The following is a 24,141-nucleotide window of genomic DNA, read 5'->3' as shown; positions in this document are numbered from 1 at the left end:
GGGACCAGTTGGCCATCTCCAGCTGTTTCAGAGGGTGAACACTGCAATTCTGTAGCTACCACTTGGTCCTCTTGTACCTCTGCAGCAGAATTTTCCACAGCACTGCCCTACACACAACTATCTATCAGCGAAGAAATAGTCACAACTAATGAGCTTCCTGGTGCCTCCGAGTACTTCTCCCTAACTTCATCTAGCCCCAACTTTCAGCCTAGTGCTTCTGGAGCTTTATCTGCTTCCAGCTACTGGGACCCAAACACTTTTGAGGAACTGTCCACTTCTGTAGACAATACAAGCTATGTGGCTCCTGAAACCAGTTCAATTATCGGCAGCTACACAAAACCCAGTGAATCTGGCATGCGGCTCTTTACAATGGTGACAGCTGCTAGAATGGAACCTGAAGTCAGCAGTTCAACAGAGTCCAGTAAAACTGCCTCGTATACCCATGTTTCGGTCATCCGCAATCCCCTTCTATTGCAGTTTGACATCCTGGATCGAAACTATACAGATGATTTGAGTAATAAATCTTCAGAAGCCTACAAAGAGTTGGAAATAGTGGTGAAAGCAACTGTAAGTATGCAAGCTCGCTCACTTTAAACGAACTTTGTATTAAAAGCTATAACTGGAGTCTTTCCAAATTTCAGTTGGTGAACCAACAAGCTTTAAGAAATTCTTCAGAATATGGTGTCCAGTTCTGGTCACCCAGTTATAGAAAGGATATTAAGCTGGAGGGGTTCAGAAGAGATTTACCAGGATGTTGCTGGGAATGGAGCTTTTTATAAAACGCTGGATAGGGCTGGCATCTTTTTCCACTGGAGCATAGGCTTCGAGGTGACCTTGCATTTCTAAAATGTGGAGTATAAACAGTTAATGGTAGTTTCTTTATCTAGGATGGGGGATTTCACAACTGGGGTACACTTTTTTAAATAAGACCGAAGAAATTATAAGAACACGGCAAATTTTTCAGCAGGTGGAATGAAATTCTTGAAGTGGTGGATATGGATACAATTACAACATTAAAAAGACATTTGCATAAATAAGTAGGAAAAGTTTGGAAGAATATGGACCAGGCAGTTGGGACTGGTTTAGTTTGGGATTATGGCCAGCATGGGCTGGTTGGACCAAAGGGTCTGTTTACATGCTGTATGACTGAATAAATGGCTTCAGTCAGAGTCCCTATCTTGTGCTTGAAGCTGGAATGATTGCAGTTGACTTTCTCACTGAATGTAGCAATGTTGAAGTTCTAACAAATTACTTCAAAGGATTATTTACCTTGTATCATTTTTCTTATAATATGGGCTTGTAACATTAGACTTTAAACCCAGCCTATTATGTAGTAGCTTTCCATGTGGTTGAACAAATTTAGTGTTTACCTTGTCATATTTTACAAGGTGCAACCAGAAAGGAAGGACATTTTCCCTTGGGTAGTGGGTGGCTGTACAATACAAACTGAATTGGTTCTTAATTCTGCCCTTCAAAAATGAAATTGGGTAAATACTGCAGGCATAAACTCTTAGGTCTGAGACAAGTGGACCTAATTTTTTAACATTAAAATTTTCCAAGTAATAGTAGTCATGTGCTTGAGATGCCATTTCACTGAATTGAGGCAGGAATCTAAAGTCAATTGTTCTGTAGGGGACATGGTGCTAGGGCAATTTATTGTTCCATTGTCATGACTCGCTGCATAAAATTTCTGATGCTAGGTAAAGCTGCCATAGTTTGAAAGGACCATGGTGCTGCTGTCACTGGAGATGTCTCTAGTGGTTTAACCTGAGGGTCACAGTGCCTCAGATGGGGTTGAGGTTGAGTCCTTGGCCACCTCAGCTGGCATGGGAGTTGAGGGTCAGTTGCTTAGTTGGTTGGATGGCTAGTTTGCAATGTAATTCAAGAGATGCTATTTATTTCAGCTGGACCCCATATTTTCTGCACGCTACGGTGACAGCTTTCTTGAAACCAAGATTCTTAATTTTGCGTAAGTAGGAATTTCTTTCTTTCCTTTTTTATGTTGGGCTCTTGCAATCAATACAAAAGGTCAATCTTTTCTTTTATTTAATGATGCCTATTTTACTACATTTGTGCCCAATCTGGAACCTACCAACGTGTAGAGTGAAAACTAAATGTGCATTTAGGACAGGCAATGTCAGTTCCTCTTGCATCATCTGAACATGTGATTTCTTTACAAATGCAAAGAAATCACTTAACTGAGTGGTTAGTACTGCTGCCTCTAAGTGCCTGAGACCCAGATTCAATTCCACCCTTGGGCTGTATGGAATTTGCACATTCTCCCTGTCTGCGTGGGTTTCTTTCGGATGCTCCAGTTTCCTCGTGCAGGCTAGGTGGATTGGCTGTGCTAAATTGCCCGTATAGTCCAGGAATAGTAGATTAGGTGGGTTACAGAGGGATGGGTCTGGGTGGAATGCTGAGGGTTGATGTGGACTTGCTGGGCCAAAGGGCCTGTTTCCACACTAGTGATTCTGTTAGATGATCTCCAACTTAGATGCTGCCCTTTACATTAGATCTGTTTTATCTTAACTGATTCTCGTGCTTATCTTGCCACATACGTCAGACCTTCTTTTTAAATTGAGGTGGTGGTTGGTTTACATTGTCTAGCTGTTAATACCAGGTAGTCTCCTGAATTTGAACAGAGAACCTAGGACTTTAGATTTAACCCCTAGTTGGCCTTAAAGATGCGGTAGGCCAATTGCATGGTATAACGTCAAAAAAGACAGCTACCATGTCTCCACCTCTGACCACTAAAGTTGAGGTGATGTTGGTGTTGGACTGGAGTGGATAAAGTCAGAAGTCACACTATATATTCAAAATCACAAGCCTTCAGTGCTGTTCCTTTTTATCAGGTGAAGTCTCTGAAAGCTTGTGATTTTTTTCAAATAAACCTGTTGGACTACAACCTGGTGTTGTTATTTCCAACCTGATTAAAACTAGAGATGTTGAAATCCTGAAATGTTGGTTGGTGGTAAGTTGTTTGTTTTCTTTTTCTTTGAAAAATGCCATTGCTTTCCTAGCCCTTGGCTAAAGAGGTACTAGTTTAAAATATGAAATTATGATGCTGAATGTCTCTAATATCTTAAAAGCTGATTGTATCCTGGCCTAATTCTAGGCCTGTTGATGCCCCTTTTGTACAACAGGCTGGATAAATGGCCACAATTGACAAGATGTAAAGCTACCCCAGCATATTGCACCCACCTTGGGTAGAAGGAAGGGGGTCTAATTAGAGGCAATTTGTGTGCACACATTCTTCTAAATTGGGACCCTTACAGATGTGAAACTTAATACTCTTTTTTTGATTCTGTAAAACTGCAAAGCAACCTGCCATTCTGCATAATGGGTTATTTGTCTACTCAACACCTAACAGAATTGCTACCTGAAGGGTGAATTTTGCTGACAGTTGTCAGAATGAGGAGTTAGCTTGGCTTGAGGATCTAATTTTGACAAGCTGAAAGACCTGCATGATGCCCCCCTAAATGCTTTATTACAAAGCCATGTGATAAATGTCTAATGGTTCAGAAACTCCTGTTTGACTGTTATACATCATGATGCACAGGAATGGGTCAGTTAAAGTGAAGAGTGAGTTGGTCTTCCAGAATGATGCTGTTCTGCCAAGTAGTTCTGATGTTGTTCGAACAGTGCTTACGCATGTGTACCGCAAAGATCTGGTTCCAACTGATTTGGAGATTGATGCCAATTCTGTTGTTTGCAATGGTGAGTGTTTGTTTTTTTTTAAAAAGACTCTTGTGAATGAAATGCACTTGCATGTGGGATAATGTTGTAGCTGTCATTGCCTTCCCTGCCCCTCTTCTCCTCACCCCCCACCCCTGAGTGAAGTTAACTTTAAGGTAAAGAAAATATCATTGCAGCCCCCATTTAATAAGCTGCTCTAATATTCCTCATTTCTTAAAGATCCAAGAAGCCTTGAAATTCAAATAGTTTGCTATGGGAATACAAAAATAGTGGTACTGTCGTTAAACAGTTTAAAAACCAACTTAATCTTGGCCTGTCAATAGTATTTTTAAATCTTGTCCTCTCATTCTTGCTTTCTGGAGCAGAATAGGTTGAAAGCCCATAGCAGTCAACCTGCAGACACTGGAATTTCCAGCTCTAATGAGTTCTGAGAGCAGAGTAAAGAGAATGGACTTGTTGGGGATGTTCTAGCAAATGTGCAAAAGCATTCTTTTTCCTTTGCCCCATTTGGAGTTTTAACTTTGCATTTTGAAGTTGATTGAACATATGAATGCAGCTTGGCATATTTGAGTGCAATTTGAGGTCCCTTTTTACTTTTCTCACTTCAGAAAATGTTTGGGAGCTTTCTAAAGTCAATGTCTTCATGCTTTAGATTTTCCTACCAACTCTATTTCACAAACACATACCAACACTCCAGGAAATCTTTCATTTTGTTCCTTGATTGAATGCATGTGGTTCAGTCTGAGACTGTAGAAACCTCATTCTGGTGCACTGTACTTCCTGAACAGAATATATAGCAAACATTTTGATGTTTGCCTTTAAAATAGACCAACAACTGATCTAAAGAGTTGGCTAATTTTATTGCATATGTTACAATATTCTGGCCTTCTGTGGAATCAATCCTCCATACTATTGAAGACTACTTCCAAATTAAAATGATTCGATAAGAAACCTTTAAAATTATTTTTTCAGGTTATAGTCTAGCAAACCTGGTGCCTGAGAGAATGACCATTGAATTCACAGCTTTGAGCACAGGATTTGGTCCATGGTCTGATGACTCAGCATTTTATCCAGAGCTGCTTGAGCATCTGAAGAATTTGGTAGGTATTTTACCAAATCCAAACAAATATATAATCTGTTTACTTGAGGTCTGCAGTTCAAAATCTTAGATCTGGTGGCTTATATAGGGTCATGTGGAAGTTCAAAACTTTGATTTTTTTTTTTAAATGTTGTGCAAAGTAAGGGGTTGTCTGTAAATCTTTTTGGGAAATTCCAATTTTATTAATCTGTACCACTCCGCTTCTATTTGTGTAGTATTCTAGGGTAATGTTCCACATTGGGTAGTTAATGAAGATAAACAGTGGAAAATTGGATTAATTTGTTACTCCATCTCTAATCAACCTAAATTTGAGACTTTCAGGAATGTTGCAATAAAATAGTTAGATGTACAGCACAGAAACAGACCCTAGCCTATTCAGCTTCTCCCTATAGTTCAAATGCGCCAGCCCTGGCAATGTCCTTTGTTAATCGTTTCTGAACCCTTTCAAGCTTCAGAGCATCTTTCCTATAGCAGGGAGACTAGAATTGAATGCATTATTCCAAAAGTGGCCTAACCAATGACCTGTACAGCTACAACATAACCTTCCAACCCCTATGTTCAATGCACTGATCAATAAAGGCAAGTGTATCAAATGCCTCTTTCACTACCCTGCACCCCCAGGTCTTTGTTTGGTAATATTCCTCTAGGACTTTACCATTTAAGTGTATAAGTCCTGCCCTGATTTACCTTTCCAAAATGCAGCACCTCCCACTTATACAGATTAAACTCCATCTTCATGCCTCAGCCCACTTTATCAAGGTCCCATTGTACTGAGGTAACCTTCACTGTCCACTGTACCACAAATAGCTAAGCAATGATTTTTATGTCAACTTTCCATCATGGATTAGTCTCCTAGTTTTACATTGCTCATCTGAGCTTTGACAAAACCAATAGTTGCTGCGTCGCTCTAACTGAAAAGGTTTATTGGGTCACTTTTTAAAGGGAATGTGGAGCATTAATTCATGGTTGATTATAGGACATTTCTCACAGCTAGGATCAAGTGAGATAATAAGAACTACGAATGCTGGAGTCAGAAGTGTGGAGCTGGAGAAGCACAGCAGCAGAGGAGCAGGAAAGCTGATGCTTTTAGTCAGGACCCTTCTTCAGAAATGATTTCTGAAGACGTGTCCCAACCCACAACATTAGCTTTCCTGATGCTGCCTGGCCTGCTGTGTTCCTTCAGATCAAGTGAGGATAGGATTATTTCACTAAAGAATGTTAGACTACTAGGGACTCTTATGACCATTAATCACTTTGGAATCAGCAAAACTGAGCACAACTTTCTAAATTGAATTAAGATTCTTCATTTTCCAGGGTTCACATTTGAATGTCTTTCCTAGATTTGTTTGGTGAACAATTGCTATGAACTAGTAAACCAAAATGATTCCATATACATCATCTTTCCTCTCCAAGTACTGTTTTACGCTAATATGACAAATCAATTCTTTGCATTGAGCCTGACAGTGTGCAACTGGGTATATAAAATGTTGACTGTTCCCAGCAGTTGAAGACATCTATTTTTCCTTTAAACCTTTTATAAATAAAACTGCATAAATGCCTTCTCTACTCCTTGAATTCAAATTTTGAAGAATGGTATCTTTTTTACATAGTAAAAATGTCTCCCTGCAGTCTTTTTAAATGAGGTTTGTCTTTAAAGGTTGTGGAAACCCTGGAGGAAAAGTATCTGGTCCAAGAGTTCAATATTACAAGATCCATGTGAGTATATTTCCAATCAAGTTGGCTGAAGCTTGTCCAAGGTATGCAGCCAAGGTCATGACCTTTTAATTGGAAGTATCATGAAATTTGGCTCCAACACTGCTTTTGCTAACCCACATCTCCAAGAGCAGTCCTTCTAGCATGCGATTCTCAATTGCCTTGTAAATTTTATCTTACCACTTTTTTGTAAACTAGCCAACTGGCCTTCAGAATTAAGATGTTAAGCATCACTCCTCAGGAAATCTCTCCTGAGACTGAGTGGAGTCAGTCACTCCACAAACAGACCTTTCAGTCCAACCAATCCATGCAGAACATGATCCCAAATTAAACTAGTCCCACCTCTCCTGTTCCTGGCCCATATCATTCCAAACCTTTTTTCTATTTGTGTACTTATCCAAATATCTTTCAAACTCTAATTGTACCCATATCCACTATTTCCTCTAAGTTTACTCCTGACCCAAACCACCCTGCTTTTTTTTTCTTAAATTGCAATTTTTAAAATTTCTTTCCTCTTGTCTTAATGTGCCCTGGAGTCTTAATCTCCATCCTAGGGAAAAGACAATTAACATTGACTCTAAGATAATGAGGGGTACAGAAACTTCTTTAGGTCTTCTCTCAAGCTGTACACTCCAGTGAAAAGTTCTAGCCTTTTTGATTCAAACCTTCCATACCTGTCAAATTTTGGTAAATCTCATCTGAGCCCTCTCCAGCTTGATATTCTTCCATAACAACGTGACCTAGAATACTGTGGCCAGTTCTGAAGAGGCCTCACCAATGCCATGTACAACCTCAACATGACTTCAACTCCTATACTCAAAGGACTGAGCAATGAAGGCAAGCGTGCCAAACGCCTTTTTAACCACCCTGTCTATGATGCAAACATCAAAGAATGATATATACGTGAACCCCCTAAGTCCCTCTTCTACAACACTACCCAAGACCCCACTGTTAATTGTAAGTCCTACATTTGTTTGTACCAAAAGGCAATACCTCACATTTATCTGGATTGAACTCCATCTGCCATTTTTCAGCCCATTGACCCACTTGATCAAGATCCCTTTGTAATCTTAGAGAACGACCTTCACTGCTGAATATGTCTGCAAACTTCTAACCATACCTTCTATATTCTCATGCAAATTATTTATGTAAATGGCAGACAAAAGTGGACCCAGAACTGTTCCCTATGGAACACTGGTGTCAGGCTTCCAGTCTGAAAAGCAACCCTTCATTATTGTCTCCTGTTAAGCCAGTTCGCACCCTGAATCTCAAGTGACTTAACTTTACTAATTAGAGTACTATGTGGAAACTTGTCAAAGGCTTTACTAAAGTCCAAGTAAACAGCATCTACTGCTCTGTCTTCTATCTTTTTAATAACTTCCTCAAAAGTCAATCAAATTTGACAGACAACATTTTCCTTGCACAAAACCATTGACTATCTCTAATCATTCTTTGCCTCTTTCTAAATGTCCATAAATCACATCACTTTAAAATCAACAATTTACTCACAACCAAAGTTAGACACTTGCATCTGTAGTTGCCCAGTTTCTCCTTGCAGCCATTTTTAATCAAAGGTACTACATTAGCAACCCTCTAGTCATCAGGCACATCACCCATAGTTACAGATGTTGCAAATATTTCTGTAAGGGATCTTGCAATTTCTTCCCTTCCCACAATGTTCTAGGATATGTTAGTTTGGGTCCCAGAGACATATCAACCTTAATTTTCTAAGACCTTCTGAACTTCTTCTAATGTGAACTGTTTTTAAAAAGTCAATTTTACCTCCATTCTCCTGGTCTCCTTTTTTTTTCCTCTTTCCACAGTAAAAACTGACAAATATTCATTTTAGTATCTGTCCCATCTTCTGGGGCTCAACACAAAATGACCACCTTCATCTTGATCCGCTCTAGTTACCATCTTGCTCTTAATAGATTTGTAAAATCTCTTTGGATTATCATTAACCTTATCTGCCAATGCTATCTCATATCCCCTTGGTCTTCCCGATTTCTTAATACCCCTACACTTTTTTTTTCTTAAGGGATTAAATTGAACCAAGTTGTCAATATAAGTTCTTTTCTTGTATTCTTGACTATAACCATAGTATCTTTATTCATCCATTGTTCCTGTTAGAAAGGAACATAATGCTTGAGCTCTCAATATCACACCCTTGAAAGCCTCCCACTTGTCGATGTCCTTTTTAAGCTTTTGAGTATTGTGGCAGAACTTTTTTTTGTTCCACTATGCTGGCCTCTGACCAGCGCTTTTATTCCTGAATCTCTTGGAAAGATATCAGAAGTAATTTCCTTGGATAATGAGGGACACAGTTCCATGTAGTTTGGCAACCCTTCACCTGGAAACAGTAGCAACAGGAAGTTGCCATATCATTTGGCCAGATGAAGAATAGCTGGCAGAAAGCTGGAGCATGAAGGTGATCAGTCTAAGCTGAGATGCACAAATGAGAAGGTAGTAAAGCACTTCAAAAACACTTGGCATCAAGAAGGAATACAGACTCAACCTTTTAGCAGCAATGAGTGAGCTAAAAGGGCATGAAATCTGAAACGTGGTGCAAAAAAGCTCAGGCATGTGAAAGGTCAGTGACTTTATATCTTGGATCAGGTTACAAACCTGGGGATGGGGTGGGGACAGCGTCAGACAGTCTAGAAAGTTGACTTCAAGCCCTGTGGACCCGAGTGAGGATGCTAGTAGATATGCATCGTGTTGAAGGTAATTGTACATGGGGACTTCTGATGGAATATGTCTGCAACTGATTACAATTAGAGGGTCAGATCAGTGAAGTTGGCCCCATGTGCAGACACTTGCCCCATGACCAGACACTTGCCCCATGACCGTATTCACTGTTTCAGTGAAATTCATTTCATGAGTTGAACCATCAGTTTATTCATGTGTAACTTGTATTGTTTCTGACTAGTGTTTAACTAAAAGTTACAAAACATGGATTCTTGTTGAGAGAATGCAGCTAGAGCTTACTACACTCCATCCTGGAATGGCGGGACTGGCATGTGAAGAGAGACTAGACTTGTTAGGACTATATTCACCTGAATTTTAAAAAATGAGGACGCCTTATTAAGAACAAGATGATTCTAACAGGACGAGATGTTTCTGATGACCGGGAAGCCTAGAACCGGGGGTCTGTCTGAGGATACGGGGTAGGACTGAGATAAGAAATGTCTTCACCCAGAATGTGAACCTGTGGAAGTTTGTACCACAAAGTGAGGCCGAAACCTTAAGTTTTCAAGCAGTTAGATATCCATCTTGGGCTTAAGGGATCAAAAGGTATGGGGAGAAAGTAAGTATGGCATTAAGATTGATCCTTAACCATTATGCAGTTGATTAGCAGAGCATGCTTAGAGGGCTGAATGGCCTAATTCTGCTCCTATTTTAATAGTTGATTTCTCAGGATAGAGGGTCATTCAGATTTATGGTTTAATGATTTACCCCTCTAGTCATCTCAACTTTCCCAAAATCTTTAAGCATATTGTAAATGTCCTTTTTTGGGTTTAACTGCACAACTGAAATCTTTGCAGTTACCTTTGACACTAACAGCAAAGGACAACAGATCATATTAATCTTGTATCTAAAGCCAAACAATGAAAAGGAAACTTCTAGTTGAAGAATAATCCATCTTCTGACTTATCCACAATTGTGAATTTGAATTGTCTACAGCTAGTAACAGGTGTGGGAGTTACAAATCTTGACTGCTTAAAGCATTTGAAGTCCATGTTGAATTAAAACTTTGTGGAGCCTGAAAATAGCATTGGCTTTACTTTTTTCTTTCCTAAATAAGTGATCATGTTTTATGACATCCTGTTACTGTGACTAACATAAATGTGTGCTGCCTGCACTTAGTTGTGCTCTGAAAATTCATGAATGCAATCATCTTTCTGGATAAATTTTAGCCAGTGATTCATCAGGCATTAATGAACTATTCCATCAATGATTGACAGTTTTGTAACTTGGCTACAAATGATCTATTGTTGATCATTCAATCAACTATGCAGTATTCCAATGCTGGGGCATTATTCACTCAGTCCTGGATAAAATTGTGTGCAAAAGCTCATTTGGTACAGCATTATGCTATCCATTTCAAAGTTCTTGGTCTCCATGCTTGTAAGAACTTCAATGTCTTGAAGTACAGATGGATCAGCAAATAATGCCAGCTTGGTTTGTTCTGTACTACCAGCTTGAGGTCAGCTTGTTTCCAAATGCATTGGAGTAAAATTGCATAGAAGTCATTCCAAATGCTTTCATGGTGTTTGTTGTACTAATAGTTGCATATTGCCTTGGTTATATACAAAAGTTGTCATAATTAATTGACCTGCCAAATTTAGGTCTTTAATGTCTCTATCTAACAAATAAGAGCATTCAGTTGAAGCAAAGAAATTGCTGGGTTTGCAGAATTGGCAAGTCTGTAGATACTGAAATTTGGTTGTTGTATTTAATTATTTGCAGACGTCTCCAAGGAGATGTGAACCTTCAGGCAACAGCACTGTTGATCACTTCTGTACATGTCGATGATGTTGAGGCTCTGCAATTACTTAGCAACCTTGTTAACAATTCTGTGGATCTGAGATCTCTGAAAGTAAATGGTAAGTTTCATGATTTTGACAAATGCATTATGTTGCATGTGGTTCTTGGAATTCTATGTAGATACAATAATTTGCAACCAATATTTGTGTATCACATTTAATTGTGGCAAAATTTAAGTAACCTGTGACTGCTTCAAAGTTTATACTTTAAACGAATGTTTCCTTATCCAACAATGTTGGAAATGTTCAGCCAGCAGTAGTGTGGAGAGGAGTAGTGGTATCTAGTTCATATTTGTGCACAAACCTACAAAATAGGAGCAAAAGTAGACTATTTGGCCCCTCGGGCCTACTCTGCTGTTCAATGTGATCATGGCTGACCTACTTCTATTTTGAAATCTACATTCCCACCTAACCCTGACTTAACCTGAGATTTTTGTTAGACTGGGATCTTCATGTTAAATCTCTCTGCTTCCACTGACTTAAGGCAATGTTCCGGAGTGTCTCAACCCTGGAAGAGAAGAGAGATGTTTTGTTCTGAAAGTGCCCCTTAGCTCTACATTGCCCACAGTAAATATCCTTTCCATGTCTAGCTTAACAAGGCCATTCAGGGTCTCACTTTCAATCAAGTTACCCCTCTCCTAAATTCCAATAAGATGAGCCTAGCCTGTTCAATCTCTTGAGAGAATGACTCAATCCAGTTTTCTGAACTGCTTCCATCCTTGAGACCAAAACTCTGCATGGTATAAACTTCTCTAATGTTCTGTATAACTGAAACATAACATCCTCCTTGTTTTTTGATTTGCTTTGTACTAATGGATAGCATTCCATTAGTCACTTTGATGCTGTACCTCCATACCAGTATTTTGTACTCTTGCATTAAATGCTGAAATCCCTTTGGGATTTTGCAGTTGTTCTGTTTTAATACTGCCCTTTTTTGTTCCTGCCAAGTGAAGAATTTCATTGTAATGTAGCATTTGCATATTAAAATATCACTTGCTTTAGTTTGCATTTTGAATTCATAATGTGGGTTTTGTCCATTTCTATGGACAGATCAATGATTAACTTATTAAATTAATCAATGATTAATTATTTCTGGAGTTCCTTAATTCCTTTAAAATTTGTATTGAATATACTCAATGACCCAGTCTTGAAAGCCCTCTGAAGTAAAAACAAAAATCCTCATGTGCTACCCTCTATTCCATTTGGTTTAAACATGTAGCCTCCCTCTCTTATTCTGAGGTTATGCCTTCCAGTTCTAGACTCTCCCACAGGATGGAACATCCTCTCTGCGTCAACCCCGTCAAGTCCCCCTAAGAATCTTTGTTTCAATAAGGTCATCTCTAATTCCTCAACTCCAAGTAGAGGTCCAACCTACTCAACTTCTCAAAACAGCCCCTCCATACCCTGGATGAGCCTAGTGAACCTTCTCTGGCCTGCTTCCAATGCCAATATATCTTTTTCCTTTATGATTTGGGGTTAAGGCTCAGACTTTTCAGGCAAATTGAAGCCACAGTTAAATTAAGATTTTTTAGATGCAGTTGAGAACTGTAAAGAAGTGCCTATGGGATTGGTGGATTGTAACTTAACATGGCTTCAAAATATTTATTATTATTCTTTAGTGAATACACTTCTGCTTTTATTGTTAAAACAAAGCTTGCAGTCTCTTTGTTTCAGTGAAAGAATGTGTTGTTGAAATCTGGCTTGATGATTTGTCTTAATCTGGGATTTGACTCCTCCAGTAATAACATCAGCTGTGATCATATTTTCCCATCTGTTCTGGCCCCTCATGACCTACCCCCTCCCTTTGCAACAGCCATTGTTTCCTTCAACATTCTTTCCTGTCATCTGGTATCATGTGAATTTAGCTACCACATCTTCACTCCTCAATTGTTGCTTGTTGTTTTTAAAAGTTGAGGTCCCTGCACAGATGCCTGTGGGAATGTACTCTTCACGTCCTGCTTGTCAAAGACCATAAGCGGGAGGACTAAAATAAAGCCATTCAGCCCATTAAGTCTGCTCTACCATGTAATCATGGCCAAAGTTTCTCAACTCCATTCTCTTGCCCTCTACCTAGTAACTCTTGATCACCTCTCATAGATTCTATATCTGTCTTAAAGACAATGACTTTGCCATAGAAAACTAGAGGCCATGAGTTCCACAGTTTCTCACCCCTTTGGCTGAAGAAATTCCTCCTCTGTTCTAACAGCTTGTCCCCTTGGGTCCTAGTATCCCCTCTACGTATGTTGGTTTTTTCTGCCTCCTGGCCATACCATGCTGACCTGTTACTTCCCATTTTAGCTTAGTTCTGCAATAATCTTTTTCCATGTGGCACCCTAAGTAACTTCTAGAAATCCAAGTACAGTATTTATATCTCCCCTTTGCTAACAGCATGTTACTCCTTCAAAGGGCTCCATAAACTGGTTAAGTATGGTCTTCCCTTTGATAAAGCTATGCTGACTCTTCTTAATTACCTTGAGCTCATCTAGTTGTGCAGCTATAATTTCTTTAATTGATTCCAATACCTTCCCTTTGACAGCCATCAAGCTAACTGGCCTATAATGTTCTGTTCTCTGACACCTGCTGCCTGGAGTAGAGGGGTTGATTTGCTATTTTTCCAGTCCAATGGAACCTTTCCTAGAACCTGGGAACTTTGGAAAATTACCACCTAAACATTTCCAACCTGTTAAGACCATAGAATGAGGGTCATCTGGACCTAGAGATTTTGGTCTCTATGTAGATGAGGTGGAGTTAAGTACCAATTTGGAATTACAAGCCAATCATTTTTTCTAACTGAAACCTAGGAATAGATAGTGAGAATATGTGGGTATCCCTGTACTGGCATGAGTCTGGAGGGAAAGGATCTTTGGGGTGCCTAACTATAGCTAGCACAATGTGAACTCATGTACTTGGCAACGTGAATAAAAGCAGTATACTAATTAAATGAAGATTGCAGAATTGGAGTACAGGGGAATCTGGGAGTGCTGCTAAATAAAAGTGATTGGAAGGCAAATGGAAAGTCGGTGTTTCCATTCCAGGAAGAATGGAATGTAAGCTTTTATTACAGCAGGGCTAAGGTGAGCCCTCCTGGTTTGTGTATAATTTGGTCTTTTCCCAAAAGAATCATTCTTTTTACAGTCAAAGGTTCCCCTCTTCTGCTTTTGTGGGTTGAAAGGCTATGCTATGAAGGATGGGTGGGCAGGCCAGGGCTGATGACTCTTTTTGAGATTAAAATTTGCTTACAATGTGGATGTCACTGGCTGGTCAATGTTTACTACCCAGATCCTATTTGTCCAGAGGGTATTTGAGTCAACCAATTAATGTAGTAATGGAGCTATACTAAAGCTGGCAGAATTCCTTCCCTAAATGACATTAGTGGATCGGAGTTTTATTTTTGACTGTTGATAATGGCTGGCATTACATGGGTGGTACAGTGGCTGAGTGGGCAGTACTGCAGCCTCTATGCCAAGGACCTGGATTCAGTTCCACCCTCAGATGACTGGAGTTTACACCTCCCTATGTCTGAGTGGGCGTCTTCCCACCGTCTGAAGATGTGCAGGTTGGGTGAATTGGCCATGGGAAATGCAGGGTTACAGGAATAGACGGGGGGGTTGGGGTTCAGTCTCTGTGGGCTGCTCTTCAGAAGGTCAGTGTAGACTTGATGGGCCAAATGGCTTGCTTCCATACTGTAGGGATTGATTCTATGATTAGGTGAACGCTTGAATTGAAATTTCACCATCTGCCATGGTGTGGGACTCAAACCCATGACCTCAGAACGTAGGGCTGGAGCTCCATGACCAATCCAATGAAATAACACTACCACTACCACTGATTTTTAAAATGTTCTTCCCAAGTTTATTGAAAACATGTTGCTGAGTTGTCACAGTTAAAAGATGGGATGCAACTAAGAACAATGCACTGTGGGCCATTTGTACCAGAGACTTCATTCTTATCCATGAAGTTTAGTAGCTTGTCCAACTGAATTGCAAACAGCATGAAGGATAGCTGCTGTTTTATCAAAAGGATATCATTGGTTCTGTTCTTTCTGTGCTAAAACTGAATGACTGTTAGATTTGGTCAGTGACTCAAGGAAAGTAGTGAATGAACATGCAGTAATTGACCCACCGCTTGCATAATAAGAACAAGTGACCTTTGGTCACAACAGCCTCCCCTGCATATCTTCAGGCTAGTAGTTCTGAAGGACAACTTGACTTAACTGGTGACCAGTAGACCCTCTTGCTTGTGGTTTTGGGGCGTGTAATGGCAGTCTTGTGACCTTGAGCATATATGATTAACTCGTGTTGATGATCAGTCGCAAACTCGACTGCCTCACCTGAGGTAAATGTGTTTTTAAAAAACATATATGCAGAAGTAAAAAATGGACCGAGTAACAAGTGGTGCAGACTTTATTTGCTGTAATTCTATACACTCTAACGTGCCAAATAATGGATCCCAACATCTCACTAAAACAAAGCTGAGAAATACCTATGTTAGCTATCAATAGGTGGAAAGTGATATTTAAGTAGCAGGGCATTTGGATGCTGCTTTAATCTCTCTCTTGTATTCATAGGGTCTGGTGTTAATGTTGGAGTTCTTCCAATTTCCTTTCTGATCACCAACCGGAAATACAATTCTACTCTCAGAGATTCACGATCTGTGTATTTTTGCAGCCTTGGCAAGGCTGTGACCCAAGCAGTAAGTTCCTTTATCATGATTCCTTTTTTCTGGTCTTTTTAAGTTATAATGTCTAGGCAATGCTTCCCTTTTTTTTTTGCCACAAATGTTATGACCATGATGCAAAAGGTACTTGTTCTGCTTTTGCTAATGTTCTGTTCTTTGATCAGTCTTTATAAAAGAAAAGACATCATTATGGCTGCCTAACTGGTTGCAGTAGTATGTATTTTATGTAGCTTTTAATACTTTGATCTTGCTGGTGACTTGGCCATCTGATTGTGGGATGTGCAATATAATCAGGAAAATGTTGCCACTTTATGTAAAATCTGTTTTTGGCTCCAATTTAGTCTAGAAAATATAGAGCTCTTTACATTCTCTCGCAGCTCAACAGCACTTCATGGTTGATTTAACATTAGGGTGTAGTCACTTGCAGATGAAGTTGGCGACTGACTCGACTGGAAGCTGATATCTTGTGTACAATGCACCTTGAGTGTAGTTCTGAACAATGGGTTGGGCAAGATCTTGTGACATGTAGTGTCGAGCTTGACAACAATAAATCTGACTTATCTACAGGACTTTATACAGACGATAGTGCTATAAGTATTAATCATGTGCTTCGGATAGCACTTAGTTTTAGTATGGAAGGGTCTGCAAATGGGGAGTAGGATCTAGAAATCAGTTTCAAACCAACAGGACTAGACCAGTTTGATGCAAGAAAAAAATGCACCCACTAGTAGGTCAGGGAGTCCATAAGTTGGATGAAGATTAATGAGTAAACTGTTTAGATCAGATGAGAAATTTCTGACTGAGCCTGTGGAACTTAGTACCATTGTAAGTGATCAAGGCCAAAACATTGGCATTCAAGTAGGTAGATATAGCTGTTGTGGCTTAAGGGGAACCAGGATTATGGTATGCGTAAGGAAAATGTAATGTATTTTGCTATCTTCAGGATAGTGGGGAGATTGGCTTTCTGTAGACTTTGTTTGTTTGACACCACCTTAACAGAATATAATGTCTAATTGATTGTTTGTGCAGATAGGAAGCTAGCTGCTTCGTTACTAAAGAATTGCTTCTCCTACCATGTGTTACCTCAGACAATGGGTCGCATACTGTTCTAGTCTGGCCCAGTTTTTTAAGCCTCTTCAATAGATGACCAAATTTGGATGCAGTTAATTTTTATACTAACTTGATCAATTCTATTTGCCTCATGATCTCCAAGATCAAGCTCAAAGTCTGGCAGACTTTTCCAGCATTTTCTATCAGAATTCATTTGATTTTTGTTATTCCACTGATCACTTTTCTCTCCCTGCCTCCCCAAAGGTTTGATTTTTGTCCTAAAGTAGTCTGACTGAACTGTCCTGCTTTCTATATTGAGCCTAAAACGTTCAGTCTGTTGGTTGTGCAATCATTTCTAGAGTTCCATTCTGTTGCTCTTTCCATAAAAGAATGGCCAAAGTCTTTGACTAAATCTCTAGTCCTTGTTACAATTGAATAACGAAGCAAACTTTGTAGAAAGGGCACTGACTCCAGAACCCACTTTACTCCATCTGCAGTTGCAGAATCCATAACTAAGCCTAGTTACATTTAACCTAGAAGTAAGCTATTTGACCCCCTGGCTGCTCATCCATTCATTGTGATCATGGTTGATTATAGAACTCAATACCATAATCCTGCCTCCTGGTTCCCTTTTAGCCATGAGAGCTATATCTAGCTACTTGAATGCCAATGTTTTAGCCTTGATCACTTACAATGGTAGTAAGTTCCATAGGCTCACCAGTCAGAAATTTCTCATCTGATCCAAATGGTTTACTCATTAATCTTTGCCCTACTTAGGGACTCCCTGACCTCCCAGTGTGTGCATTTTTTTTCTTGCATCGAACCTGTCTAGTCCTGTTGGTTTGAAGTCTTTTGATATTTCACCAACTTCACCAGCCCCTTCCCCAAACAATTATAAATTCCAGCAAATGCAATTCTAACTGACTCCATCTCCACGTCAGTCCTACCAATCCAGGAATCAATTTGGTCAAACTTTGCAATCCCTCTAACAAGAACATCTTCCTCCAATGAGACCCAAATCGTGTACACATTCCAGGTGTGCCCAGTATAATTGTGGCAAGACATCCTTGTTCCTCCTCTTTGACCTTCATAGCAAGAAGATTCATGTGTAGCTTATGTTTGTTTACAGTAACAGTGGGGTCATTGCACTGAACCACCAGCTAACTTCCTGTAAATACAAATTCAAATCACCATGGCATTGTGTGAAATTCAAAATTTCACCAAAATCTAGAATTTGAGTTTGTCTAATACAAGACCATCAATTCTAGTTTTAAAAACATATATCCTTTTTGGGAAGGAAGCTGGTCATCCCTACCTAGTCTGGCCTGAGATTCCAGAGCCATGAATGTGATTCTGATCTGAAATGGCTTAGGGCACTTTTTTCAAGGGGAGCTATAGATGCCATTCTTGCCAATGATGCCAACATGCCATACGAGAAGCTTTTAGCTTACACATTTACTTGAGCAAGTTTTGAGTAGCTTAGGATCTTTAAGTTTATTTCATTTTTAGAGGTGAGGTGTGTTGTGGGGAAACTGGTTCAGAACACTTTTTTTTATTGTAGCTGTCAATTTAGATTCGGTGTCCTGGCTCTATTCTAGGACATCATATCCTAGTCCTTGGCTTGGTTATTCTAGTGGATACTGTTCCCCTTAAGACTGCTACATTACTGATGTTTTTGCCTGCGTACTGTTTGTATTTAGTGCGGACCCAGTCGGAGTGACTTCCTTCAGCACTATAACAATGCTATGATCTTGTATCTAGTAAACAATTTTGCTTTTAGTTGCAGATGATCCTGCAGCCAAACTATGGCCACTTCATGCAAGCTGTGATTAAACAGTTTGGGTAAGTGAAATTCCCCCACCAAACAATTGCATAACTGCTCAGTTTCACTTGTGGCTTAAAAATCTTAAATTGTGCAATACCAAATAGTTCCTCTGTTTATCTGTTGGTTTTCCTGTGGAGTTTAGACTGCAGGTCCCTGGCCAATGGTCACCTCTGACCTGCTTTTGAAATGCCTGAGGGATATCTTCTAATTATAGGCACACTGCAGATATGGGTAATGCTAGCTAGGGCAACATTTGTTGCCTGGAGGTGCCCCTTTCTTTTTTTTTTAAAAGGTGATAGTACACTGCTGCCTCGAACTGATGCAGGTGCACCCACTATCATTAGGGAAGGCTTAATGCAGCAAACTTTTAATTCCTGTTTTTCTGCTAAACAGAGCAATGAATTTAAGTAAAAAGCAGAAGCTTAAAATCATGAGGGGTGTAGAAGAGATGAATAGCCAATATCTTTTTTTCCCCCTAGGTTAGCATGGGCCGGAACTAGAGGGCATAGGTTTAAGGTGAGAGGAAAGATGTAAAAGGGACTTAAGGGGCAAGCTTTTTTGTGCAGGGGGTAGTGCACATAAGGAATGAACTGCCATCCAGCACTTCCTCTGGTGGTACAATTACAAAACTTAAGGCATCTGGAAGGGTACATGAGTAGGAAGCATTTAGAGGGATCTGTACCAAATGCTGACAGATGAGATTGGATGAATTTAAGATAGCTGGTCAGCATGGATGAGTTGGACTAAAGGGTCTGTTTCCTTGATATACATCTGTCTGTGAAGTGAAGAAAGCTATCCCAGTGAGTGATTGCACAGATCATGGTGTACAATCAAAATCTCCTCACTCGTGTTTTTGTTTAAAATAATGACCAGTAAATCCTTTGACTTCTTCCTGATGCTTATTTAGCCTGTCCACAAAGGAATTCTTCCTCCACCCTCACCTAAATCATGATAGTGACTGTGACACCCTGGAAAATCTAATTCTTGTCTTCTAAACTGAAATGTGTAAAACTTATGCATGCTTTAAATTTATATAACAAACAAGTGGCGTGAAGGGGTGGATCCATATTTTTAAGCCTATGTGCTGCCTCCAGTGTTTAAGGAAAATTTGTTTATACTGTGGGAGTTTACAACTCTAGAATAGAGACATTGAGCATTAGCTCAGCAGAATCTAGGATGGGCAAATGTTAAATGTGGTTCAAAATTTTTTTCTGGTTCAGTTTGGAGAGTTGCCTGAAGTCAAATGCAAATCTAGTTTCTTCTAGAGGTTGCTCAAAGAGCTGTTAAGGGAATGTTATGTAAATAAGGATTGCAAGAAAATTCCAGACCAGGAATGTTTGCTTACAACTGTGCAAACTGTTCAAAGTTGAGATTCTTTAAGCATTTGAGAGAAGACTTTGAAGCTCAAGACAGGAGCTTAGCACTTAAGCCCAATATAGGTTGGATGAGAATAGAAACTGTCTTTGAAATTTGATCTCACTAAAGAGGTGATCTTGGAGTAGCTAAGACTTTGTTAGGTCTCTGAAATATATACAGTACTTCTTGTTTTTGCATAATTTTTGTTGGCACACTTGGTTTCAATCTTTCACTGAATACACATTTAAATATTTTATCAAGCCAGATTTCATTTTGGGATCAGATCACTTCTGTAGCAGGTTCAGCCAGGATCATAACATTTTGTTAGTTAGTTCTTAATCCCTGTATACAGAATTGTTAAATATCAGCTTTATAACGTGGCTTGTTCTAATATCAGCTGTTTCTTTTTTTGCTCTCCTTCAATGTCCCCTTTTTAACCAAAGGAGAGGGTCGGTGTTTGTAACAAGTGATCTGGTGTTTCTCAACAACCTGCCTACCAGTCATGAGGTGTTGGATTTATTCTTCAACTCCATTGATTCCAGGAGTGTTTTGGCAGGGACTGACTTTGCAGTTGATCCTTACTCATTCTTTGTTGGAGGTAAGATCAGCCAAAGAGCTGAGCACTGACTACTTTTTATGTTTTTGAACTTAGAAATTGAATTGGAGGAATGGATTGTCATGGCTGCTAGATTTTTTTATTTGGTTTCAATTCTACTGGTTAACTTTGCATCTTTATTCATGTCACTGTAGATTAATATCATAAAGACACTACTTTTTTTTTTTGGGGGGTGGGCCCATCTTTTTTGTTTGTAAAACCTCAACCTATCTGAAATACTGAAATTAATGCAATGCTGCCAGCATCTCTGGAGAGACATAGTTAATGTTTTGAGTCTGGTATAACTCCTCTTCAGAATTAAGTCTGAGTTAGACAACTAGGCAGATATCCACCATACAGCTCACTTTACTGATCTTGACCAACTGATCAGTGGCTCCCACTTTGACTAGTTTTTCACCTTTTTCAGAGTATAAGATGCTTTTGCATATTGATGCAGGGGGGGAAAAAGTGGTGCTGAAGTTGCATTAGGCCCCTCCAACTGTCCATCTTCTGGCACAAGGTCATGATGGTGATGGCTATAGCTGGATCCTGATGGTCTTTGTAGTTATGTTTAACTTGTTGTAACTAACTGTTTATTGTGGAATAAACAAATCTTGTGTAAAACTTGACTGTAGTGGTTTATCCTCTACCACTGCTTTGATTAGGGCTTCATATAGCAAACTTGGTTTTTATTACTAAATAGTTGTTGAGGAGGATTGGCAACACTACCCCCCAACCCCACAGTGCCAGAAGTTAGCATCACAACACAAACCATGTGGTCCACAAGAGTACAGATTAAGAAATTACAATAATCTTATTGGTTTCAGGTATGCCTATATAAAGGCAACACTCTTACAGCTTTTGGGGGGGAGGGGGTGTGAGGAAGCAACCAGCAAGATTGGTACCTTATTTGTCTCTACGACAAATTCTATATCTGAAAGCCACAGACAAGGATTATCTCTTTGTAAGGTTATAGCTTCTGTAGGCTAATAGTTCCAAATCCAAAGTGACTTTTGCAAAAGGATACTTTCTGACCTTTTTTCCCACTATCCCTATTTGGATCCTTAATGTTAACCCCTCATTGAGATCAGGGACAAGTTGGCTGTGTGGAGGTCTAAGGAAGCACAGGTGTCAACTCCATCTGAGCCCATGATGACATTATTTCAGTTCAATTACAAACTTTCACTGTCCCAACCCCCAACTTGAAACCCTGTTGTGAAGCCTTGGATCTTCTGCTCTGGTCTAAAATGGATGAACAACAGGTAAATGGAGTTTTTTTCCAGTTTTTGTCGTATGTACAGTCCCCACGGAGCACTTGCCAAAGAAACTGCCTACCACACTTTTTTTTTTTTAAGTGTTCTGGGACTGCTTGTCAATTTTAATTTCTTCTCTTGAAGGCATACATTTCTTGATGCCAGTTCTCTAGATGCTAATCATGTTTCCCTCCCCACCCTTCCTTTCCCCTCCCCCTGCAATATCTTAAAGGAGCAAGCATAGGCCACTCAATATAATGTCTGATTCTCTAAATCAACAATAAACTTCCCCATGATGCATTTAAAATGTAAACAAGCTGTTATTTTCTCTCCAATACATTCAATGACTTAGCTTCCACAGTTTGGTAGAGTTCCACAGGTTGTTCACCCTTTCTCATTTCAGTCACAAATGGCCAATCCTGGATTCCTGATTCTAGACTATCTACCAAGGCCATATGCTCTCTGCATCTCATCTGTCTAACTCTATTGGAATGTTACATGTTTTCAGTCTTTTTTGGTCTGCCTCATTCTTCCAAATTTTATGGGCCTGTTTACTAATGTTATCTTGCAGGACAGACCTGCCATCCCTGGAATTAGTCTTGTGAACTTCTACTTCACTCTGACAAGTGCCTACTTTGTCCAGTAGGGAGACAAAAAATGCATGCAATACCTCAAGGTCTCAAAGTCCCAGGCCATTCCTACTTCTGAATCCAATGTGCAATTTACCTTCATTGGTTGCTACACTAGCCTGTCTGTCTTCATTGATTTTAGTCAAAGGAAATAGACTGGTAGGTCTTAGGAAGGCAAACATTGGCCTTCATTGCGAGCAAAGTTATACAGTAACAAGTCACTTGTGGCAGCTGGAAACTAAATGCGCGTAGAGAGCTCTTGTGGTGCAGTGGTAGTGCCTCTACCTCCAGGTCACGAGGTTCATGTCTTACCTGTTCATTGTGTAAAAGTATCTCTGATCAGGTTGAATAAAATTTTAATCTGTTTTTTTTAGACCTACCTGGCTAAAGGGACAAATGGCCTACCCTCATTGGAACAAGAAATTGAGTGCTAGTTACCTGATTAAAATTTGACACTTTCTCAGTACTAAAAAGTGAAACTCCACATGTCTTCAACTGAAGTATTGGCTAAAGTAAGTTTCTTCCCCCACCCCCATCGAGAGACTATTGCTGTAGCAGTAGTAAAGATGACTTTCAGTTGCCTTAACACAAAGTAACAGGTCCCAGAGGGCACTGTAGCTAATTACTACTGTGGCAGTGTTCTGGGGCTTTGCTAAAGGTAATCCCCTCAAGGACATCCATGGCACTAACTGCCTTGTGCAATCAAGCAAAGAGCACAAAACCATGGCAACAATCACATGACCACAATTTTAATACAATGGAATTCTTGAAGCTGTCTTTATAGTTTCTAGCTGCCACTAGAGCCACTGTTGCTACTCTGAACTTGCAAAGTCTGCAAGATAATTGAAGCATTCATGTTTTGGGGTATCATGCTGCTGGTATGGCACAGGAGGTGGTCACTTGGCCCATTGACATTGTGCATGAGTGCTTGTCTTCAGCTAACAAACATTAGAATGTAAAGCCAGTCTAATCTAATTGATCATGACCTCTATCCTCTGCTGTGCAAGCCTGTCTGGTTCTTCAATGTAATGTTTGGGAAGAAAATCTGCCATCTTTTTTATTTCTGGTCTAGCCTACATGACTGCAGACACATAGTATGTGGTTCACTCTTCACTATCCTCTTAACGTGTTCTTGCAAGCTACTCACTTCAAGGGCAATTAGGGATGGGCAACCAAAAGGTGATCTTGCCAATAATGCACCTACTCCATGAAAGGTTTCAGAATCACCTTGCAGCTGAGAATCTTAGTACAATTGGCAAATCGCTCTAGTTCAAGTCTGCCGCTCCCTTTTTTTTCCCTGAAGATGATGGAAAGTTTTCTATAAATCAATACCCAAGAGTCTTCAAGATTGCCATTTGGGGTTTCTAATGTGTTGTCTTTGGGTTTGATTGTTCCACTTTGGAGCCAGCACCTACCCTGAGCAGTTTAGTTTGTCATTTTGATTGGATGTTACCACAATACTTTTTTTTTTGTGGCAACTTTTTAAGTCACTGCCTTTAAACTACAATCTTAGTGTCACCTCCATTGTGTACTAAGATATTTAGCTGAGAAGCACCTGGTTTCTTGGACTACCAAAAAACCATAATTGTTTCAAATGATATCACAGCTGTATGCAATCTTCCTTTCCTGACAGCATTTCCAGGAATTGCCCTTTGAAATTCCAGAATTTCAAGGAAATGTGAAATTTCTAACTGTGTGGAG

General features: G+C 39.7%; 1 protein-coding gene across 1 annotated transcript in view; it reads left to right on the top strand.

Moving 5' to 3' along the window:
- Positions 1-24,141, top strand: part of si:ch211-217k17.9 — a 52,203-nt gene that overhangs the window by 9,937 nt on the left and 18,125 nt on the right. Inside the window, exons 5-13 of the mRNA XM_048617121.1 lie at positions 9-567; positions 1,905-1,969; positions 3,560-3,717; positions 4,669-4,796; positions 6,453-6,511; positions 10,979-11,115; positions 15,623-15,747; positions 18,563-18,624; positions 20,407-20,561. Coding sequence (XP_048473078.1) covers positions 9-567; positions 1,905-1,969; positions 3,560-3,717; positions 4,669-4,796; positions 6,453-6,511; positions 10,979-11,115; positions 15,623-15,747; positions 18,563-18,624; positions 20,407-20,561 — 1,448 coding nt within the window. The remainder of the gene's footprint in view (positions 1-8; positions 568-1,904; positions 1,970-3,559; positions 3,718-4,668; positions 4,797-6,452; positions 6,512-10,978; positions 11,116-15,622; positions 15,748-18,562; positions 18,625-20,406; positions 20,562-24,141) is intronic.

Source organism: Rhincodon typus, chromosome 36 (assembly GCF_021869965.1).
Source record: "Rhincodon typus isolate 14 chromosome 36, sRhiTyp1.1, whole genome shotgun sequence".
Lineage (NCBI taxonomy): Eukaryota > Metazoa > Chordata > Chondrichthyes > Orectolobiformes > Rhincodontidae > Rhincodon > Rhincodon typus.
The sequence above is the reverse complement of the archived record's forward strand: the minus strand, read 5'-3'. Positions and strand labels throughout refer to the sequence as shown.